Raw genomic sequence first — 22,179 nt, forward strand, 5'->3', positions numbered from 1 at the left:
ATCTTGATTTTTTTTTTGTTACTATGCAGACATAAGGAATTAAGACTACATGTTGACTAAGCAAGTTGATCCAGCAAACGCTTTCTTCAAAACTGTTTTAGCTTTATCTTTTTATCATGTATTGTTTCAAAGATTTGTTGTTACCCATTTAACACCTTCCATTTTCCCATGACAGAAGCATAAAACAAGAGGTTTGGAGGCCTTGGCCAAATTTAATCTTCCTGTAACTAGTTATCTCAATCATAACATGTGCATTAGAACAAGCTTGTGGTCCCTGGAAGCTGTGGAATGCTGCCTCTGTGGTCTATTGTGCATTTGATAGGCCAGCAGTTTCTTTTGAGGCCCCTTAGTTTCCATGCACTCCATATGTGTTCCTTAATCTATACACAATTCCAAAGCTTCTAGCTGACCTCAGAGTCATCTTAGTTCACATCAGCTGGACTGAGGATTAAGCTCAAGAAATGTCAAGTCCACTGAAATCTCTGTATTTTAAGAGCATGGGTTTCAGGCACTCAGCTCTGTAGCCAAAGTCACTACTGTTACTATTAATCAGACTGAGAAAGTTTTCATCTATTATGGCACAGACAGTTGGGGCTAAGAAGCCTTGGAATGTTGACTGTACCTTTTTGCTGATTAAGCCCAGGCTTTAGTAACCTTGAAACCCCAGCCTCAACTATTAGAATCACTCCCATACCTGGGAGAAGCCAACCTTTTCGCCACTAGTCAGTTCTGGAACTCACTTACCATCATTTACAAATGAATTCAGGGGAATCTTTTAAGCAGCTGATGTTTGTCGAAACTGAGTGCTCATGGACTAAATTTAGCCGGTTTGGTAAAATAAAACATTTTAGTCTGTTTTCTATTGAACACTGGAACCTGTCCTTTATGAAACTGTGTGACCAGCCAGCTAGCACTACGCTTTCTTACCAGTTTGTTTCATAGTAGCTTTACACTATTTCACCTCTTCTACCTACAGCCTTAGATTTCATTTTGACACTTCTTCTCCCTTAAACTTTTTTTGAAACCTGTATAATAAAAATCTTTTAAAAGTTCTTAGCAGGAGCACCCTTTGCAGGTGCCAATAAGCAAGTATCGTGCTGAGGTTCAAGTGAAGGACCAGTCTGAACATTTTATAGAGTGAATGTAGTTGAGAGAGGTTGGTTGTTGCTGCATGCTTTGCTTCTGCCTCCAACCTCTCACTCCCCACCCCCATCCACTAGATTTAAATAACTACTTAGAACAGAGAGGGTCAGTAATGTCATGGAGGAAGAATCTATTTGCAATGTTTTATCTAAGTGATAAGACATTCTTCAAATGCTTTTATAAATTACTCTGCCCCTGTGCAGTACTAGTTTATATTTTTCTGCCCTCTTCATGTGTAGGCACTGGGCCATTGGCCAATCATGTGGCACCTTCTCTCCCTCCCTCCCCCCGAGCCTATTCTATACATCTGGTAGTGCCTAGGTATTCATTCATCTTATGCTGTGAACGGGGAAGAGAGCAGAACTACTTCTGCTGCCTTCATTATAGGATTCCTAAGTCTTTTGTCTTCTGATCTTTCTTGTGCCTTTCTGAGATAGCAGGCTAATCTGGTCACAGGAGCTAGGTTTGGTATTCTCCTTCAGTTCAAGGGTTGCTTGCTTGTATTTCTAATCTTCTGCTGCCCTCTTCCCAGTGCAACGGTCTCCTTCCCAGACATCAGTATGCAAGCTGCCATTGTTCCTATGTATCTATGGGAACATGGCAAAGAGCCATCTCTTGATTTGGTTCCTACTAGGCAATCTGTGCTGGAAGTATCACACCTCTACGTGACAGTGTAGTTACTGTGATGAGATTTAAGTAAATAAATGGAAAGCAACCTTCACTATCCCCAAACCCAATTGTGGGTGCCAACAGCTAAGATTTGGATAGCACCAGTTGGAGTAGCATACTCAATGCCTCCAGCCACTGATTCATTTAGCGAGGCTTTCAAAAATTAAGGCTATGATGCCCTTCTGTCATTTGACTCATAAACCAATATCTCTGGCCTGTGGAGTGGCAGAAAGGAGTCTGTTACAGGCCTTTATGGAAAAGTAAACACTGTAGAGGAGTTAGAAAGAGGCAAAAAAATGATCTAGGATGTGCCTTGTGGTTCCTCATTATAGCTGCTTGCTAGGTGGGGATGTCCAGTCTCAGATTCCTACTTTAATCCAGTCAGTTAGACCCTCAATGAGGTCTACAGCCATGTCTAGTGTGGGATATCTACCTAGGCTGCTAGTCCTGCAAGAGCACAGGGAAGCAGCATTAGTGGAATAATGGTTTCACTTTGTATTAAAACTTACAGGAACTTATTTCTTTCCATGAAATAGTATAGTGGGAGGCTTGGTAGACACTTATGTACTGAATACAAAATGATGCAGTAGTAAAGCGGATATTCTGTGAGACGAATGTTTCTACATTTGTTAAAAGCCTTTTTAAAAAAAGATGAACTGAGTTACTTTGTGCATGCGCTAATAGCCAGAGAGACACAAGCAGGGTACAATGGGTGTGGTCGTCTGCACCACTATTTGCTGTAACAGGTTGTAGTCTCACATTTTTGAAAAAACATGATAGAGTAATTAGCCTTTAATGCAGACTCTGATTACTGATCAAGGAATCTTAATTCTTTCACTGTCTATAATATAACAAGAAACTATTTAAAATACAGGCAGAATAGCTTCATAGAGGTCTAGAATCTCAACCATAGCAAAATTTCCATTGTAGGAGTGGTTTAATTCAGATTTCAGCATGTCCAGTCATACCAGGTTTGTTTATACATTACACCAAAACAGCTGCTTGTGAAGACATGCTATCAGAGATGTTCTCTTATATCACTTTATTTAGTAACTCAGTTTTACATCAAAGATCAAGATCAGAAGAGGGAGAAAAATCTTTTTTTTTTTTTTTAAAGTATTTAAAGACAAGATTAAAATCATGTTCTGTTAAACAAGGCAGAAATATTAAATCCTATAATTACATCTATTTTATACAGTATAACTTGTATGAAAAGTGCTTTTCAAAACTATAAAATAAGAGACTTTACAGGGCAGAAAGCATGTCTTATCCTAAAAGACATTTCCCATGAATTATTTGTACTGTATCACTGACTAAAGAATCAGACAGCATAAACAGTGTAGTTTTTAAGATTCATACCTTAAATGTAGGTTATGGCATAATGGAATTTTTCTTCTCTTCAGTGCAGATGCACAGCAACCATTTTACTATCTGGGTCCGATTTCTTACTTTGTGTAGAAAATATCTTAACATACTGCTCACCTTCTCAATAGATCTAGGCTATGTAACTTAGATACATTTTTTAAAAAAAATCAAACTGCAAAGTATACTTTGACCAAGCAAACTTCACAAGAGTAATATATTCATGTTTATACTGATCAATAAAATTTCTATGTATGAATAAATACCACTGGAAAGAATAATCAGCACCAAAATTAGCATACATTTTGGAAAATATTTGAATGCAGTGGAAGGATACAAGGAAAATATGGAAACAGATGTTTTCTCACCGTAGGTTTTGGGCTGGGAAAAGGCCACAAAGATGTTGGAGCTAGATTAATTCATCTATCCTTTAAATTAACTACTTCATAAAATAATAGCTTACATGGGCCTAAACTTTGTAAAATCTTACAAATATTGGGTGTAGCTAGTTTTCATCTTGTATTTTAAAGCACTATGTGCATAAACTTCATGTCTCGGTTAAAATGAAACCGGTTAGCAGTAAAGAAAGATATATGAATGAAAAGTATTATTCAGCACAGCTTCTCTCTATGGCTCCTTTACACACCATACACTGCTCTCAACATTATAATCAACAATCCCCATGTTACTACCATGTCTAACATGCAAGATGCTAAAGTGGTTTGGGGAGTGGGTACATATAGCGCAATGAATGGGAGGATTATTCAAATATTTGATTCCACCTATGGCTGATGTACAAAGAAATGTACCCCACATCTGTCTAGCAGCAAAACAGACCAGTTGAACTCTTCAGAGTTACGACATTACATGCAGCCTTTTAGCCACCTTATAATGTACACACAGGACTTGTACTGTCTTCCCAGTCACTGCTTCTATTGCACAGTATGTTAACGTGAAAGAAATCTCAGTTACTGCAATTGCAAAATCATCCTAATGTTAAAGTGACAGTTTAACAATTTTCTATTCCATATATACAGGGTTTTTTTCTTTTTTACAAAGCTAACATCCCCCTCATTATTAATTGCCATAAAAAAAAAATCAGTCATCTCTACAGCATACCCAGCCAGAAATCCATTTCAAAAGATTAATAATTTAATGTTCATATGGTTTAAGGGTGGGATAATTATTTATTTTACTTGTAATCTAGGAGCAGTGGATCATTCAAGTATCAGTAATGTTAGTCCTTAAGTAGTTAGCTCCCATGTAGTGCAAAAAATTACTACAACTGAAGGAAGATATAGCCATCACAGATCCTGAGGTTCTCATGTGAATTCTGAATTCCTTCTCTCTCCAGGCTGTCCCAGTCCTAGTAGTCTTTAAGCGAAATCAAAAATTAAGTTCTCAGTTCAGTTTTCTAAAAGGAACCAAACATGTAATTAGTTTAACCCCACTTCCTTAGCTTTTGAAAAAAATTTAGTGGTAGAGCCACTTAAAACTTACTTATGTAAGGACTTTTCACTTAAAACAGACATGTTGTGAATATAAGCAATTAACATTATGAAACTACACATTAAACCTCACAATTACTTGAAGTTAGGTATAATGTTCTCCCTTTATTCTTTTTGCATACACCATATATTTCTTCACAGGATACATTTGTATATTAAACAGAAAAAGATCATCAGGTTTAAGAATGGTGCACGGGTGCTAAGGGTCAATTGTTTTTCAAAGTGATTAGGTCAAAAGTTTATCTTAGTTTACTGGTGATCAGCCTGGGTGCTTTAAAAAAAACAAACTAATTTTTTTTTAATCATAATCCATACATTTATTATATTTGGCTGTAACTGTACCTTAAAATAATCTGACACTGTAGGAGGTCTCTCCATTAAATTAAAACAAAATACAAAAATAATATGAGGCACAATAGCAGCACATTTTCTCCTCCATTACCACATAACAGTAAGCGTGTGCGTGCGCATTTCCACCAACCAAAAGTAAAAAAAATCCCTTCCAAAATCCCAGCTACCTCTGTGCTCCCAAAACAGATCGGCTTTGCAGCATACCTGGAAGATCAAGAGATTCAGGTAACTTCTGAATTCCAAATCCTTTGAGTATAAAAATGCTACTATTATGCAGCATGTCCATCCCCTCACCACACTGTAGCGAAGATCCTCAGCACAGATCTTCCACATGGCAGGGCACTGCTCTTATACTAAACAGATAGTATACTAGCCACTTTACTTCATTTGTTTGGTTTTGTTTTTTAAATTAGTATAAAAATAATAGAACAAAGCCTGTGGTCAATGATGTTAGGGGAGTGTAATGCCAGTGTAGTATACTTATATTTGAGGAAATAGGATAAGAGAACCCTTAACTGGCAGTGTCCATTTCAAGTTTGTGCTAAAATGTATGAGCAATGGCCATTTTTCAAAGTACAGATGTAGTTTGATCAAAGAATAATTTAACACAAATCTAGTGAGAGAGATCTGCAGAAAGTTGTGGAATAAAAAGAGGATAAAGGATACCACCACCCTAACACAATGGAGTCAGCAGTGAGGTCTGAGTCTGGATCTAGTGTTTAGAAAACACTAACTTGAGCTTTCCATGCTTAGAGAAGGGAAATAGAGGAGATGAAGTAGGGTTTGAAGGGTGCTCCTCTTAATTAAAGCAGCACTACTGTCATTTAGCTAAAGGAAGCAGAAAAGAAGCCCAAGATCACTTGATCAAAACAGAACAGACAGGAAGGTATTCAAAACATTGACAAATATGTATTGGTTATCAGTATAAAAGTACTAATCCAGGTGCAGATGAGATGAGAGTGAGAGAAAGTAGCTAGAATAGGAAACTAAACATTGAACACACTGGAATTCCGTAAAGGAACCATCTCCATTTACAGGGAGAAACCTGTTTGCTAGGCAAGAGCAGAACAACAAGAGAATACCAGAGACTCCTGCATAACAATGGAGGTGGTTCAGGAGAATATCGTGGGCCACAGAGCCTAAGGATGTCAAGCAGATGGGAGCCAGCCAGCCTCAGACATATAAGGATACTCACTGGAAGTGGTATGTTGTTTCATTTTGCACAAGGCTTATGGTAGCGAATTTTGAATTTCTTGCTGAACATCCATTCTGTTCCTCTTTGGGAGCAAAATCACATATCTTCCTATTCCAGTCTCTTCCAAAGGCTCTGGTACATGGTTAGGTTGAGCACCTCATCCTTAGCACTGGGAGTTTCACTGGTACTTAGAGTGGAACTTTCAGCAAGTTACATCCTGGATAGTGAAAGCTCAAGGAAATGTAGGATTCTTTAGGGGCACTAGCTATAAATCTACTTAATGTTTTGACACTGCCCATGTCCTCTATTCATGTTATACAAGCCTCGTGCAATGTGAGAATATGTTCATAGTTTATGAATACAAAATCTTCTCATCCCTATGAGTAGAGTAGTGTACTGTCTAACAAATGAAAACTTAAATATACAAGCACGTGCTCTGTTGAATAAAAGTATACAAATAAATCTTCACCTTCGCCTTCTTTGAAAGTATACATGCACCAACCACTGGGCAACGAAGGGCCATACAACAGCAAAGGCTAAAGTTCCAGGAGAAATATCAAAGGGCCACCATGACGGTCTCTAAGCAAAACAAAATACAAATTGTGGTCACCAATTTGTATCAGTACATTAGATGCTAGTACATAAACACTTTAAATACTTCTGGGTCAAAGTGCAAAAAACTAGAAACTTGCATAGCAGAGGGAAATAGTTTACGCTTCATTTTAAAAAACTGATTTATTGAATCATTTCTTCAGAGACTAGATCATAAGAGCTCTATTTTACTCCTTCTAGTTCAAGGGGAAGGCAAAATTTAAAGCATGTAAGAAATCTAAAGCCATTTTATATTGTTCCAAACATTGCCTTTTACAAATATGGGGGGGAAAAAAAAAATCTTACCTTAGCAGATGAGGCAGGTTGTAAATTTGACTGTAGCATCACAGATCTTGCCTTTAAATACAAACCAAGGCTAGTAAGTATCAAAATGGTACACTCTGACCTCAGATGGAAATTAATACCAATTTCTATAGGAATGCATTGACATGCAACGGAAGGACCAACTAATATAGTTGACAATGTGTAGAAGTGATACAGACTCCATTATGGTGGAGACTAGATACAACTACGCTTCACAATTCAAAATAAAAGATTTGAAAATGTCTTTAATAATTTAGATTATAGACCTAATTCTTGCTTTTTAAGATAAAGTATAGAAACTATCCAAAAATATACCCTTGAGAGAGAGCTTTTCAAGGCATAGCTAGTTAAGCAACATGGGTTGATTTTTCTTTAAATATAACTTTCCAGGAAAAAAATAGATAATCTGGACACATTTTTACCTGGGAGGCTGTCAGTGCCTCCAGTGTATGCAGTCTCTGAAGGACGTTCTGCATGTCTTCTTGTAACCTCATGAGCACTACTGCAATTTGTTCATTAAGGCTGCCCCTTGGTGCTCTGTCTGACCCCCAGCGTTCTCCATCCCCTCCACTGCCCATCTGTCCACCTTGAGCACCATCACCCAGAGGCTGCATCCTATGCCCTAAATTTGAGGGAAAAAACAAAAACAGAGAGAAGCTATTGCCTCTACTGAAAATGGTTGATTATTCTGCTTTATCATTTCCCACTTCCCCAACCAAGGGTAACACTTGTATCCTCTATTTAACTCTAAATTCTCGTACAAAAGAACCAAGATGTTATTACAGCAGTAATTGTATTGCTATAGTAAAGGGTCTGTAACTATAAACGTCATTTGCAGGATCATCTTCTTTGATTCCCATCAGTCAGCTCAACAATGATGAGGAGGCCAGATGAAATCTTTCAACCACTTTCTGTCTTTTACCAGCTTCATGACTTTGTTTATATTTAAACCTTTTTATTCTATGTCATTCTTCACTTTGTCTATCCAATGCCTCCTTAGTCTTCTTCTATTTCGAATTTCTTGCGTTCAGGTATGTATCGCCACATCTGGTATCCTTTCCAGGTCCATTCTTGAAACATCTAAGACCACAGTGGTCTTTCTTGAATCTTCCATAACAGAGTTATTTCTTGCCCGAGCCATTTTCTTATCACTTCATTTTTCTTTTTCTGCAGTCTTGACACACACAGTTTTCCTCTCAGCCAGTTCATTATGTTTGTCGGCTTTCCTCATACTCCAACATTCTGACCAATACAGTAGTATCAGCATGACAGCTGCCTCATATATACGGTCATATTTTTATCTAAACGTCTTTTGCCTTCCAGATCTTGCAGAATTTTCTAAATGCAGTAGTGGCTAGTCTGATTCTTCTTTTCATGGCATCTTTGTAATTTCCATTCTCTGATATTAGTCCTCCAAGATACACAAATGTTTCCACTTGTTCTAGTTCTTTGTCTCAGATTTTGATCTTTAACTCTTCTTATCTTCCAATTACCATAGTTTTTGTCTTCTCCATGCTTATCTTCAATTTGAATTTTCTGCTTTCCCTGTTTACCTTGTCAGTTATTCTTGAAGAATTCTCCTTGGTCAATATCATCTGCAAATCTAGGGTTATTCTCTGTCCTCCCACATAACATGACTCCTCTAGTTTAATCGCTCAGTGCTACAGCCTTTACTGCTTCCAATACTAAGTTTAACAAATCTGGGGATGGAGTGAGACACAGATACACATTTATACTCATCCTGATGACTTGATATTCATGCTTACATCATTTGCAGGCTAGTTATAAAGAAACCATACAGTACAATGCTGGGTATGAAAACTGCATAGAGATTTCAGCAAAGATCCCTAAACTAAGCAGTGATCCTTCTGCCCAGTTTAACAGAGACAGTGAGGCCTGTCCTGTTATCAAGGATAGGTGAGGAAAAACTAGGGAGGTCTTTCACATATCCAAATGGAATGTAGAGGACACTTTGGGACAGTGAGGAAGGCAGAAAGGGTGTGAAAGAGACATCTGCATCAAACTTAATTTTCTCTTTAAATTTTTTGTGCTTAGTCTATTGAGGTTCTGCTAAGAAGCAGCAATCAAGAAAGGGGGTAGGATAAATAATCACATACCATGTCCATTCTAGTTTTTCAATCTAGAGGTAGTGTTAGGATTCTTTTTTAAAATCTCTCCTAATGATAGTCTGTAGTGCCAGTTGGAAAAGAGAGAGACAGCTGTTGTGCTTTATTTTTAAAAAAAAACAAAACCACATGACTATTATACTAGCAGCAAACCTCAGCAAGGAACTTTCACATATTGCATCATTTGTTCATTTCACAGTGTTTTCTAAAAACCTGTAATTAACATTCATAGACATTTCTTCCAAGTTTCCGATGAACAAACTGGCTTTAACATTGGCCACCTTTAAACCAATGGCAGATATTTGAATAGAAATGCAAGTTTTTAAAGAAGAAAAGAGTACTGCTTCCATATCAGAGTTCTCAATATTGTTAAAAATCAACACAGGTAGTAAGAGGTGGGGGGGCGTCCCTCATATATTGAAGATTTTGGCTACTAAATAACTGCCTCATATCTTAGTTATTTAGGCATTATATTAGTATAAGGCAAACAGCTATGGCCAAAGACTGACCAAATTAAATACAATACCAAAAATGAATATTTTAATGAAATGCTCCATTCTGATACAGTAAAAGTAAAAATACTTTGATGCTTAAAATGTATCTTGTAACTTGCAGAGAAACTCCTTTCTCTACATTTATAAATCTGGTTTGAAGATGAAGTAAAAGATTACACTAGTAAAACAGAAGGGTGCTCCGAGTGATTCTTGGAATTCAAGATAAGCCAAACTGGAACAGTCCACTATTAAGCTCATGAGGCTGACTGAAGCACTCTCCAGTACAAGAACATTCTTTTCTGACTCTTATTATGAATAAAATAAAATAAAAAGTACTCTTAATGCAAAGGTTAATTGTTACCACTAGAATTTAGGGGTGCAATATTTATTTATCCAGTTATGGAAGAAGTGGGATGAAAACATACAGCATTGCTGCCCTAATGTTCAATCATAGAATGTCAGGGTGGGAAGGGACCTCAGGAGGTCATCTAGTCCAACCCCCTGCTCAAAGCAGGAGCAATCTTGACAAATGACTCAGCTGATCTATATGCGGAAGTATAGTGAGAAAAATACAAATGATGCACACACAGTACCTCTCCCTCTTCTGACTCCATGGAAATCCACCTTTTCTCCGCCTTTCTTCTCTTTGTGAGGGCCTCCATCGCTGCTTTTGCCATCTTCTCCCCCACACTTGACTTCACCTTTTCCTTCAACTGCTGCCTCTGTTATATCCTCAACTCTAAAATTCTCAGAGGGCAGGTGAGCATGCTCAGGAAAACCAGCATTTTCCAATAGATGACTGTGATCTACTTCCAAGAAATGGGATGAATGCTGTAAAGGTCCTTTGGCTGATGTAATCATTTCCAAGGGCTACAAATTAACAGCAGCATCTAGTTAATCTTAAAGTATGTGTTCTGTAAAATCTGACAGTTATCAAATAAAAGATGAAGTGTCCTCTATCCACTTAAAAAAAAAAAAAGCTTCCCCATTGTTAAGGTTTTGCTTTCAATAGAAGCAATGATCACCCTACAGGATGTTTTTAGTATTTTCTAGATGTCCTTTTCAGGTTAGAAAGACTTCTTTAGAGGTAAGAGGAGATTTACCTTAATATACCTGTCTGTAAAATGGGGATAACTTGTTTATCTACCATCTAAGAGGTATTGAGGTTCAGTGTTTGTAATTTGTAAAAAGCTTTAAATACTTAAAGCATTCTAATTAAATTATAAGAATTATTTAAATTCCAAAACATTCCATTTGGAAATAAAACAAAATTTATGTGCTTTCTTTTAGTTAGGATTAGTTATTAACTGTTACAATATTAATCAATTTTTATCTTCAAAACATTGTTCAAGCTGTAAATTGAAAGGGAGGTTATTTTTAGATATTACATTATTAAATATTATATCTTTGTAATTACTAAAAACTAAGCTTCAAAAAACAAACTGAACACTATTCAATTTCTCCTTCTAAGACTAGGGAATTCGGATATGAAAAAATGCCCTGACTTCATATGGCTGGCCATCTTGTCAGAATGCAAATCACAGGAGCCAGCTTGAATAGGCAACAATTAAATTGCAGGTATATCAGGACATGCACTGTCATTCTGTTTAGGAGTATTTGGCCATCAGCTTACACCTTTCACAAAACAATCGTTGCTAATATCCTTTAATCAACTATCCTCTCTAAATTTGCAATACTATAGGATTTAGACTATACACATGTACACGTGCTGAAAGGCAAGCCATGATGATAAAGGCCAGAGAAATGGATAGCAGAAACAAACTCATTCCCAAGTTCATATGGCAGTTTGTACAGATTCCTCTTTAGACATGTAACGTATCCTGTCTAGTTTCAGGGGAATGTTTTACTGATCTGTAGTCGAGCCCTTTGACCTACAGAAGCACATGAACCAAACAAAAAGGACGATGCAGTGTGATATTACCCAAAAAATTGGCTGGAATTTTTTTAAAAACTGGTCCATGTTCAGAACTGAACTCAGGGTTCCATTCATCCATGCACATCTTCTGTTGTTCCTGTTTATGTAAACAGGAGTTGTGAAACTCATTACATTCCACTTTAAAAATTTACCCATTAGGATGAAACTTCAGGGTTTTTTTTTTTGCCTTTACCTCTTCTTGTCCAAATTGTTCCATAGAATCACAAAAAACTTCACTGTCTGAATCACTTGTCAAGTGCTGAATTCCTGAGACCTCTTCAACACTGTCTTCATTTGCACCTATACATAATTGATACACGCCCAAACAATAAATACAGTAAGGCCAATTCTGACAAAGAATAAGGAAATAACTCAACATTCAAGTGAGCTACACTTGACACCATTTTGAATGTGGTAATCTTGCACCATAGAGTAAAGATTAAGAATAGGAGTTACATAGTTACAGGTTATAAAACTACTTTTATTGAGGAGAAAACAATAAATTCAATAACTGGATGCTGCTTCTTTGAGTAGATGCAGCTGTGTATTCCACTTAGGTTGTGTACATTGGGGCTGGAGAATTTTACACAGCAGTACCCATAGAGGGGTGGTGCTAGCTTCTCGTGGCCATAGCCCCTCTCCTGACTAGATGAGGTGGCTCTGCCCTGACCCCCGCTCAGTTCTTTCTTATTGTCCGTGGCTGGAGTCAAGGCTCTGAGGTTTGCAACCTCACAATACTCTATTCAGTGACTTCTTTTCCTAGTAGTATATAGTTCATTAGTAATCCTAGTATAGGATTAGTAAGACTTAGTGTTACTTGTAGTTCCAGTGTTCCCTCATGATACCCTCACCAGGGTTTAAACATGGTCCGTCACGTGTGGGGGCAATCCCCAATAATGAGCAAGCGGTGCTTGCCTTGTCTAGGTGAAACCCACATCAAGAAGTGGAGTTAAATTTGCAGATTGTTCACGAAGCAGACTGAAGTGGCGAGGAATCTTCATCTGATGCAGCACCTGCTTGAACAGGCCATGAAGTCTGCTTTGGCACTGAGCCCCTCGTCAGATCACAGGTTACCCTCTAGTTTGGAGAATGCTGCCACTTTGCGTCCTAGAGCTGGCGCCTCTCTGAAGAGACAGAGGAGTCATTCCCCATTGAGTTTGCCAAAGTCGCATAAGACCATCCGAGTCCACTCCAGGTCCCATGGGGACTAGTCTCCCTCCTCCAGAAGGAGCATGGATCAGCACAGTTGAATGGTGATGCATGGGATGGAGCATCAACCACTCCCCAGCACCATGCAGGGAGGTCAGAGATCCTGTACCTCGATTCCAGTTCTGGCCCCAGTACTGACAAGGGTGATGCCAGCACCAGCTGATTCCCCGGCGGTGGCGTATCAGGCAGAAGTGGGTGTCCTCTGCCTTTCTGTCCCAACTTCTCTCTTGGTCCAGAACTTTTTCAGGACTATGTCCTTTATAGCCCTGTTGGCAGGGCAGGTTGCTGAACCTATGGGTCTGTTGGCGATTAACCCCGATGTTTCCCTAACACAGTCAGTGGAAATGAGGCCAGTACCGGAGTTGGCACAAGGGACTTCTTCAGTACCTCCATGGCTGGCACTGCCAATGTTGCTGTGGCAGCAGTCACCACCCTCCACTTTGGCACCATCAGTTACTTGGGTACCGATGCTGACTTCGGTACCCAAGTTTGATCAACATCGCTCCCAGCACTGGAAACAACGAAGGCATACTCAGTGCCAGCATTACTGTTTCCACCATCAGCACCAGCCCCCTCATTGTTCTGGGCTACAGAAAAGTCAGACTGGCTACTCGCACCCTTAGGGCTGGCCCCACCACAATCCGCCAAAGGCTGGGACTCCTTGGCATCTGAGTCAGGCTCTTACTCTTCCCACTCTCCATCGCCTGAGCGAGGGCCGTTCATGGAGCAATATGGGTACCAGTACAGGTTCTCCTCTCGTGGTTGGGACACAGGCTCTGGCCTGGCACCTACAGGTCACCAATGCCTTATCCATAACAGTCGCCTTCATGGAATCCATGGGCCACTCCTCAGTCACAGAGGTCCTACTCCTTATCCTGCTCAAAGCCAAGATCACTGGCCAGGTCTGTAGTTGTGACTGGTGATCCGCCACAGATTCAGGCACTGGTGAACCTTCCCCTCAAGGAGCCTCAAGAGTCATCCCACCCATACTCAGTCCTGGAGCAGGATCGGCTCTGGCACAGTTTACACAGTCAAGATGTAGCAGTTTTGCATCAAGGAGAGTATCATGCCGATAGCCAACCACTTGCCTGGGGTTCAGAATCATCTCACAGACCATCTCAGCAGGAATTTTTCCCCAAATCACATGTGGTCTCTGAAGACAAGCATCCTCCATGCTATCTTCGTAACCGGGGCATTCCGACGATGGACCTGTATGCTAAAAAGGGACAACAGGAAATGTCACCTGTTCTGCTCTTGAGGAGGCCTCAGTCCAAACTCCCTGTCCTATGCCTTCCATCTCTCAGCTGGCAAGCGGCTCCCTTCTATGCCTTTCCCTTGATCCCAATCATCCCACAGGTCATCCTAAAGCTGAAAGTGGACTAGACTAAACTCATCCTCGTTGCCCTGGCATGTCCAAGGTAGTGCTGGTTCTCCAACTTTCTTGTGCCATCAGTTCAGCCTCCCATCCCTTCCTCTCTATCCCAACCTACTCACTAAGAATCACAGCCCACGTTGCACCCCATGCTCAGCTCCCTGCATCTCACAGCCTGGCTGCTGCATGGCTGAATGAGGATGACGTGCAGTGTTTAGCAACAGTTCAGCAGGTTCTACGCAACAGTAGGAAGCCCTCTACCAGGATGGTCTATTCGGCAAAATGGAAACAGTTTTCCATGTGGTCAGTGACATGCAGAATTCAACCGAAACTGGCTTCCATCCAGAACATCTTGGAGTACCTGCTGCACCCTCAATTGTCAGGACTTGTGCTTCGTTCATTGAAAGTGCATCTGGCAGTAATATCGGCATTTTATCCCCCTATTCAGAGGAGATCAGTCTGCTCCAATCCCATGGTAGTAACATTTTTAATGGGGCTTCTTTGCCTATATTCTCCGGTCCAAGAGCCAGTTCCTCTGTGGGACCATAACATGGTCCTAGTGGCATTGATGGGACCTCCATTTGAGCCCCTAGCATCTTGTCCCTTTCCACGATTGTGTCAAAAAGCTGTGTTCCTGGTAGAAATAACATTCACAAGGGAAGCGTGAAAGTTGCAGGTTTTGATGGCAGGGCCTTCTTACACACAATTCTCCAAAGTTAAGGTGACTTTATGACACATCCAAATTTTTCGTCTAACGTGGTTTCTCAATTTCATTTGAACCAGGTGGTATAATTACCTTCGTTCTTTCCTACGCCGCATTCACCTCTGGAGGAGCAGCATCTCCATACATTAGACATCAGGTGATGTCTAGCTTTTTATCTGGACAGAACTAAACTATTTTATGCTTTGTCTCGCCTGTTTGTGGCATATGCAGATCATATGAGGTGTCAAGTTGTCTCTTCACAGACAAACTCTAGATGGATAACATTCTGTATCAAGAGTGCATATGAAATAGCTTCAACTTCTCCCCCTCAGCAGGCACAAGCTCATTCAGTGAGAGCACAAGCAATGCCAATAGCATTCCTCAGTGACTTTTCCATATTGGACATTTGTAGGGCTGCTACCTGGTCATCCATCCATTTACGTTATACGATTACTGATTCTTCTAGGGTGGATGCAACCTTTGGCAGGGTGGTCCTACAATCCTTGTTCAGGCAGACTCTCTGCCCTGCCTCGGGGGCGGGGGGAGGGAGGAGAGGGAGTGTACGTTCTGCTTGTGAGTCACCTAAGTGGGATATGCGGTTGCATCTACTCAAAGAAACATGAAAAATGTGCATCTACTTAAAGAAACTGTAAGTGTGATTCTCCAAGATGTGATGCAGATATTTGTTGAGAAGCACATTAAGCTTTCATGGGGCCCTGGGCCAGACCAAGTGGGGGCCCCTCCCCACGCCTTCCGCCGGCAGTCCCTCCCACCCTCTTGCAAGGGAAATGGGATTGGGGCACGGGGGGCTTGCCCCACTCTGCATGCCCGGTACTCCTGCCACGGAGCACGGTCGTGGCATGGGGGCTTCCCGAGCACGCGGCGGGCAAAGGGGGTCAAGCTCCCGCGCCCTGACCCCACTCCCCAACCGGAGCGCCGGGCATGCAGGTGGAGGGGGCAAGCTCCCACACCTTAACCCCACTCCCCAGCAGGAGCGCTATGTGGGCAGGCAGATGGGGGCAAGCCCCTGCACCCTGGAAAAGTGTATATAAACCTGTACTCTAATTTTATCACATTTAATTTTCTTTCTTAAAGGTTCCGTGGTTAAAGAGCACCAGCTGCAGCTCTCCAAATCCCTGAAGTAAGCTTTGTTCGGAGAATATGCAAATGACAATGTACTCATGTGAGGACAATACCTTGGTGACCACTGTTATTAGTTTTTCCCGTTAGTTCTAGGCTTTGCTCCACTTTCTTTATTTCTTCCTTCACATTTAAGCCATTCAGGACAGATTTAGTCTGGATGCCATTCTGCATTTCTGGAATAAAGTTGTCCTTATAACAGCCATTAGTGACAATACTTTCCAAATCCTTAGTTGCTGCTGAGTCCTGCTTTACATTCTTATAGTCTGTGAAAGAACAAGGAAACCTTGCAAATAAAAAGCCATGTGACTTATGGTACAAAACACATTTCTCCAGATAGTTGGCTTTCTGATCTGCTATGTATATCTTGTATGGTCTGAATCAGATAGATTACATTTTTACTTGGCGTTAGGTTCACAGGGTTAGTTCTGTGCCTTTAAAAATATAAGCTTAAATGCAAAAAAATCCTAAACTTTCATTCTACATAGCAAGCAAAACAGGTATTTTTAAATATAAAAGTAGAAAATCCACTGTAGCCCTCATCAGTTAGTAAAACTAAGAGGATTATTAGTTTTCTCATAGAAAAAAATATTAACAGCTAAGTTCTAAATGCATAGTTTCTCTTGGTTTTCATATGAGACCTGTATTTTCCTAAAATCCCCACAAACACACACACACACACAAAATGTCCTCACTAAAAACTTTCCTTTTATCTTTCGTTGAAGAAGAGGAAGAAATAGGATTTTTAAATTCTATGGTTGTATCCCATGTGCCTACATGCACTCATAGCCACCCAAAAGATAAACAGGTCCTAAACATAAAACAGAATAACCATACACAGCACACCTTAGGCCCTCATCTTGTAAGCTATATGCAGAGACACCCCTAATGAAATTAATGAGGCTCTCTATATATGTAGGGCTCTGCCTGTATGAAACAGGTTTTAGGGTTGTTGTCCTTAGTCCTTCACCTTGTAGTTCAGGTTGAAAGGTGATGCCATTCTTCATATGTATTCTTCCATGCACTTTGTATAAAACAAAATAAACCTACTGATGTATCTCACACATGACATTCAAGATTCATAGCCATTTAGGGGAGTAATACAGCCCTTTTTTTTTTTTTGAAAAGGTATAATAGTTCAGGACTAGAAACTACACCTTTTTCACTTTGTTGTATTTCTTTTTCCTCCTCTTCTTCATGACCCTCTTCCGATTCTGCTCCACTGTCACTGCTCTCAGCTTTACCATTCACAGCCTTTGAATTTGGTGTGGAAGTCATAACATTACCAAGGTCTAAAGACAAATTTAAAAAAGACAAGAATTTTAGTATTTCTTTTAAAGCCACAGTTTAGAATAGTGTTCTTTAATAACTATTTATAGAATTTTCAGACCAGAACATTTCTCCAATATGCTCAAATTAATTCCATCCTATCTTATTTCATTTTTTAAATTATCATCCTCCTTACTGTCACTCACCATACAACGTCCGTGTGTAACTGCAGATGAATTGCTTCCTCTGAATCAGATCAAAAATAGACTAGGAACTACCCGGCAAAAAACACTATTCTTGCTATGCTGCTAACATCAAAGAGGTGGAAAATATTACCCCGTGTATAGCACTGCAGCAGTAAAGATACAGGGAAGACGGAGATGACCATTCTGTTCTAAGCCTATGCTTCTATATTTCTCTAAAAGTTCCTGTTGGGTTTAAATGTCTCAAGTTTTCTCTCAGCCCAAAAGTGAATTTTGGAAAAAAGTTTAGTAAAACACTATTCACTCCTATGAGTAGTATAAATGTGAAGAGAATACAATTTTTCACATTTATTTTGGCATTCTAACACAAATGGCTTATCTTTACTACTTCAGCTCTACTATACAATAAACTTAGACATCAGTGAAATCAACTGGGTATTCTCTTTTAAAAACAACAGGAAAGTCAATTGAGAATATTCTCTCAATTCTAACACACTGGACATATATTAAGACATACATTGATGTCAGGCAATAAAAGTACAAAATAATAAGGGGACAGAGTTACAGTGGAACCCTTAAGCTTTTGAACTTAACATCAAGGCTGAATTCTTGTCTGTTTTAATTGTGAGCCTTATCACTGTATTAGCATAGTTTTTACATTCACTTTGTCAGAATCATGAAGGATTAATTCTTTAATTTGAGTTGCATAATATACAATTACATTAGACATATTACACCTGCACTAATATTTTCTTTGCTGCAATGTAATTTAGCGTTCAGAATTTTCTACATAAACTAACCTTCAGGTGGGGAGGGAGGCAGGCAGGCAGGCTAGCCGCACTCCTCTAGTTTCACAAAACTATCGCCTAATTTGATCACTGTCAAGAGTATGAGTGAATATATGATCTCTTGCTCCCCATATTCCTATAACAAAACTTGCTTGTAAGGAAACCTGTTTTGCAAAATGGAAAGTCCCAGCATTTTCCCAATATATTACTGAGGAATTGTGCCCCATTTACAGTGAAGTACAACTGAGGATATTTTATATTGGGGCAGGGGAGATAGGAAGGCTAATGATGACATTTCTCAGGTCCCCTGCAATGTGAACAGGAGCAAAAGGCAGGGAAGCTTTCCTGCTACCACCTTTCTTCGTAAAGTAAAAAGGTGCAACCAAGTACCCTGCCCAATCACGTAGGATCTAAACAGGGAATACAAGGGTAGGAGGTGGCTCCATGCATCATGTTTTTGCTGAGATCAGAAGAGGGAGAACTAAAATCTGGAACCTTTGACCTATACCAGGATTGCTGTAAAGCCACAATCTCACCATAAATGCATTCTATGGTATTTACTCTTTTCTTTTTGTACTGTGGCTTGCCATAATTAAGCATACTCTCTCTTCAGTGAACTCTAACCCCAGCCAGAACAAATACTAAGGAGATCTTAACCACTTGGGATGGGGGTTAATTTGGGCAGTATGTTATCAAAGCTGGAATTAGGGAAGGACACTCAGGTAATACCTATACTCTTATGAAAAATGCTATGGAATATCTGAATGATCAAGACCTTTGTTTACTTCTCACCCAAAAGGTCACGTCCAGCAGCATAGTGCTCCCTAAGATCATGCTGAGGCATCAGTTCAATGCTGAAGCAGCGGAAGAGCACCACACATGATAGCTGGTCATCACCAATACGTCTGTAGTACCCCTGCTTTGCATGCTTTTCATCAGAGGTATCCCACCCAAGTCCTGATCAGGTCCAACACTATTTAACTTAATAGTTCTCACAAGATCAGAACCCAAAGTAGTATGGCTGCTGGCATCCTCCACCTTATCCTGTACCAGCACCAATGTAACAATACTAACTTTGTACATGATAGACTGAAGAATATAAGGCTATTCAGTACCACTAGCCAGAGCCACTGGACAGCATCCGGAGCTCACATGCCATAAGAGGGTCCTGGCTACCTCTTGAGGAATGTGCTTTTATAGTAGAGGGGGAAGTGGCAGAAAGTTTTTTAAACCTGTAGGTCACTTTGTGCTAAGTTTGAATTTCCCCCCTCACACTTTTCCATTCTCATTACCCCAGTCAGACTATTAGTAGCCCTTCATGCTGCTCCAATGCCCCTGGCTTGGGTGACACAATAAATCCTCCTGATTTATTTTCCTCTTCTCACTCTGCTTATAGTACCTATAGTTGGGTGAGGAGAATCAGTCAAGTAGGATGTGAACCAGCAGTGCAGGAGCACCATAAAGAACTACAAGAGGGGCAATGGCATAGAACAATTGGGAGGAAGTATTTAATGGGGAGCAGGACTGTAATGAAGGGAAGAAAGGGGGAAAGGTATACGAGTACAAGAAAAAGGCACTATGTCTTGCCAAACTTCCTGAGCCCTATACATTCTTCTGTCAGCTATAAAAAACACTAAAGCAATTTTGGAAGAGTAATACAGTAGGCACATTGCTAACGGGAACCCCCTTATGCTGCTGTTTTGGGATGGTGACACAAGCCAAGATTCTGGCTTAGCATGGGCAGTGCCCTTTTATCAAGAGGACCTGGTATACCTCTATTCACATCCCATCCTCTGGATTTTTCCATGCATCATTTCAAAAAGCTTAAATAAAATATTTTGTCTTCTAGATTGGTAAATTTTTCTCTCATGAAACTATGACAGTCATAAAGGTTGTTGGAAACCCATCAATGGCAGTTTGTGTAATACTGCACATGCTCATTATTGTCATCTCATTATCATTATCTTCATTAATAACTGGCTGTGTAGGCCCCACACCTTAGACGACTGTTTTTTATATTCCCTTGGGACAGGCCATAAAATATCTTCTGTTTCCTCATACTATAGCACCAGGATGTTAAATAATCTTTGATATGCTAAGTTATGTGGCCTGCAGTCATACCATCTTATGAACTGACCCTTCAGCTCTCCTAAGCTAAGCAGGTTCAGGCCAGCTCAATTCTTAGATGGCAGACCTCAAAGAAACATCCAAATGCTGCAGGATGTAATCTTGGTAATTGAGTATGTGGTATTTTTTTCTGCCCTTTTGCAATCATTACAGATTACATAGCACTTTGATTCTGAAAATGAATGCTTAATGGTAGTGTAATTGTGTAGCCTGGAAGTGAACCAGGACATTTTGCCAACTTAAATTCTCTCTGCATTGCCTACAGAATTGTTTGCTTCCTTTCCTGAACTGCATCCTTCTAATGTCTTTCAATGAAGGGTGGTGTGATTATAGTGTCTATCACTTCTCATGAGCTGTTGTGAGGCTTAACTAATCTTTGTAAGGCCGGTTGATCTTTGGATGAAAAGCATATAAAAAGGTAAAGGTAGTATTATTTGTGCAGTCCATGGGACAAGAACAACTGAAAATTTGACATCATAGATGATGGTGTCAGAGTGGTACCTAAGCATATTGTCAGAGTGCAACTCAATCTCTTCAAGCTGTACTAATACAACGTGCAACTTACAAAGGAAGTTTTCATGGTTGTGCTCTCTGCCCAACACGTGCACAGTGTAGCAGCTGGCTGTGCAATCATCTGCTCTACTTATTGCAATTGTCACCACAAATAAATGAGAGACAAGAGAGGATTTTATCAAACAGAGACGGAACAAAACATTTTGAGCTCTAACTTTACATTTACCAGTGTTTTATGGTTTTAGATGTGGCTTCACATTAACCAGAAGTGCCTTCAACACTTCCCATGAAAATTTTATCCCAAAGGCTGCTGAATCTTCTTGACAGTAAAATTTCCCCAATATTCACCCTAATTTTTCCCTTTTCTAATTTATTCTTCCTAATCTTAGTTATAAGTTATGAAGTGGTTTTCAAACTGCGGCTCACAACCCAGTACTGGGTCATGGAATGTAAGGCACTGGGTCACAGCGGCTCTGGTCAGCACCGCCACCCAGACTGTTAAAAGTCTCATCAGCGGTGCTGGCCAGCTAAGGCAGGCTAGTCCCTACCTGTTCTGACACTGCACTGTGCCCTGGAAGCGGCCAGCAGCACGTTTGACTCCTAGGTGGCGGGGGTATGGGGTGGGGTCAAGGGGCTCCACGTGCTGCCCCCACCCTGAGCACTTGCTCCGCACTCCCATTGGCCAGTTCCTGACCAATGGGAGCTGGGGGAGGGAGGGGACAGTGCCTACAGGCGAGAGTCGCACACGCACCTCCGCTTAGGAGCCAGACCTGCTGCTGGCCATTTCCAAGGTGTAGCGTGGTCCGTAGTGCCAGGACAGACAGGAAGCCTGCCTCTGCACCCCCACTGACTGGGAGCTGCCCGACGTAACCATGCCCCAACCCCATACCCTAATCCCCCCCAAACCCGGAGCCTTTTCCTGCACTCCAAACCCCTCATCCCCAGCCCCACCTCAGAGCCTGCACTCCCAGACAAGAGCCCTGACCCCTTTCTGCTCTCCAACCCTCTACCCCAGCCCTGAGCCCCTTCCACATCCCAAACTCCTCATCCCCAGCTCCACTGGGTTACAGCCATCAACAATTTTCTTCAACTTGGTCGCCAGAATAAAAAAAAGTTGGAAAACCACTGCCTTATAATATAGTAAATAATCACTCTC

At 40.5% G+C, this 22,179-nt stretch overlaps 1 protein-coding gene across 3 annotated transcripts in view; it reads right to left on the minus strand.

Moving 5' to 3' along the window:
• Positions 1-7: 7 nt before the first annotated feature.
• The window catches only part of ACBD5 (acyl-CoA binding domain containing 5), a 47,471-nt gene continuing 25,299 nt past the window's right edge, over positions 8-22,179 (minus strand). For all 3 annotated transcript variants that reach the window (XM_034760192.1, XM_034760191.1, XM_034760193.1), the window contains 8 exons: positions 17,281-17,415; positions 16,180-16,389; positions 11,893-11,999; positions 10,357-10,633; positions 7,566-7,765; positions 7,126-7,176; positions 6,698-6,807; positions 8-4,588 (listed from right to left, as the gene is read on the minus strand). In XM_034760192.1, coding sequence (XP_034616083.1) covers positions 4,576-4,588; positions 6,698-6,807; positions 7,126-7,176; positions 7,566-7,765; positions 10,357-10,633; positions 11,893-11,999; positions 16,180-16,389; positions 17,281-17,415 — 1,103 coding nt within the window. In that variant the 3' untranslated portion in view covers positions 8-4,575. The remainder of the gene's footprint in view (positions 4,589-6,697; positions 6,808-7,125; positions 7,177-7,565; positions 7,766-10,356; positions 10,634-11,892; positions 12,000-16,179; positions 16,390-17,280; positions 17,416-22,179) is intronic.

This window comes from Trachemys scripta, chromosome 2 (genome assembly GCF_013100865.1).
Source record: "Trachemys scripta elegans isolate TJP31775 chromosome 2, CAS_Tse_1.0, whole genome shotgun sequence".
NCBI lineage: Eukaryota > Metazoa > Chordata > Testudines > Emydidae > Trachemys > Trachemys scripta.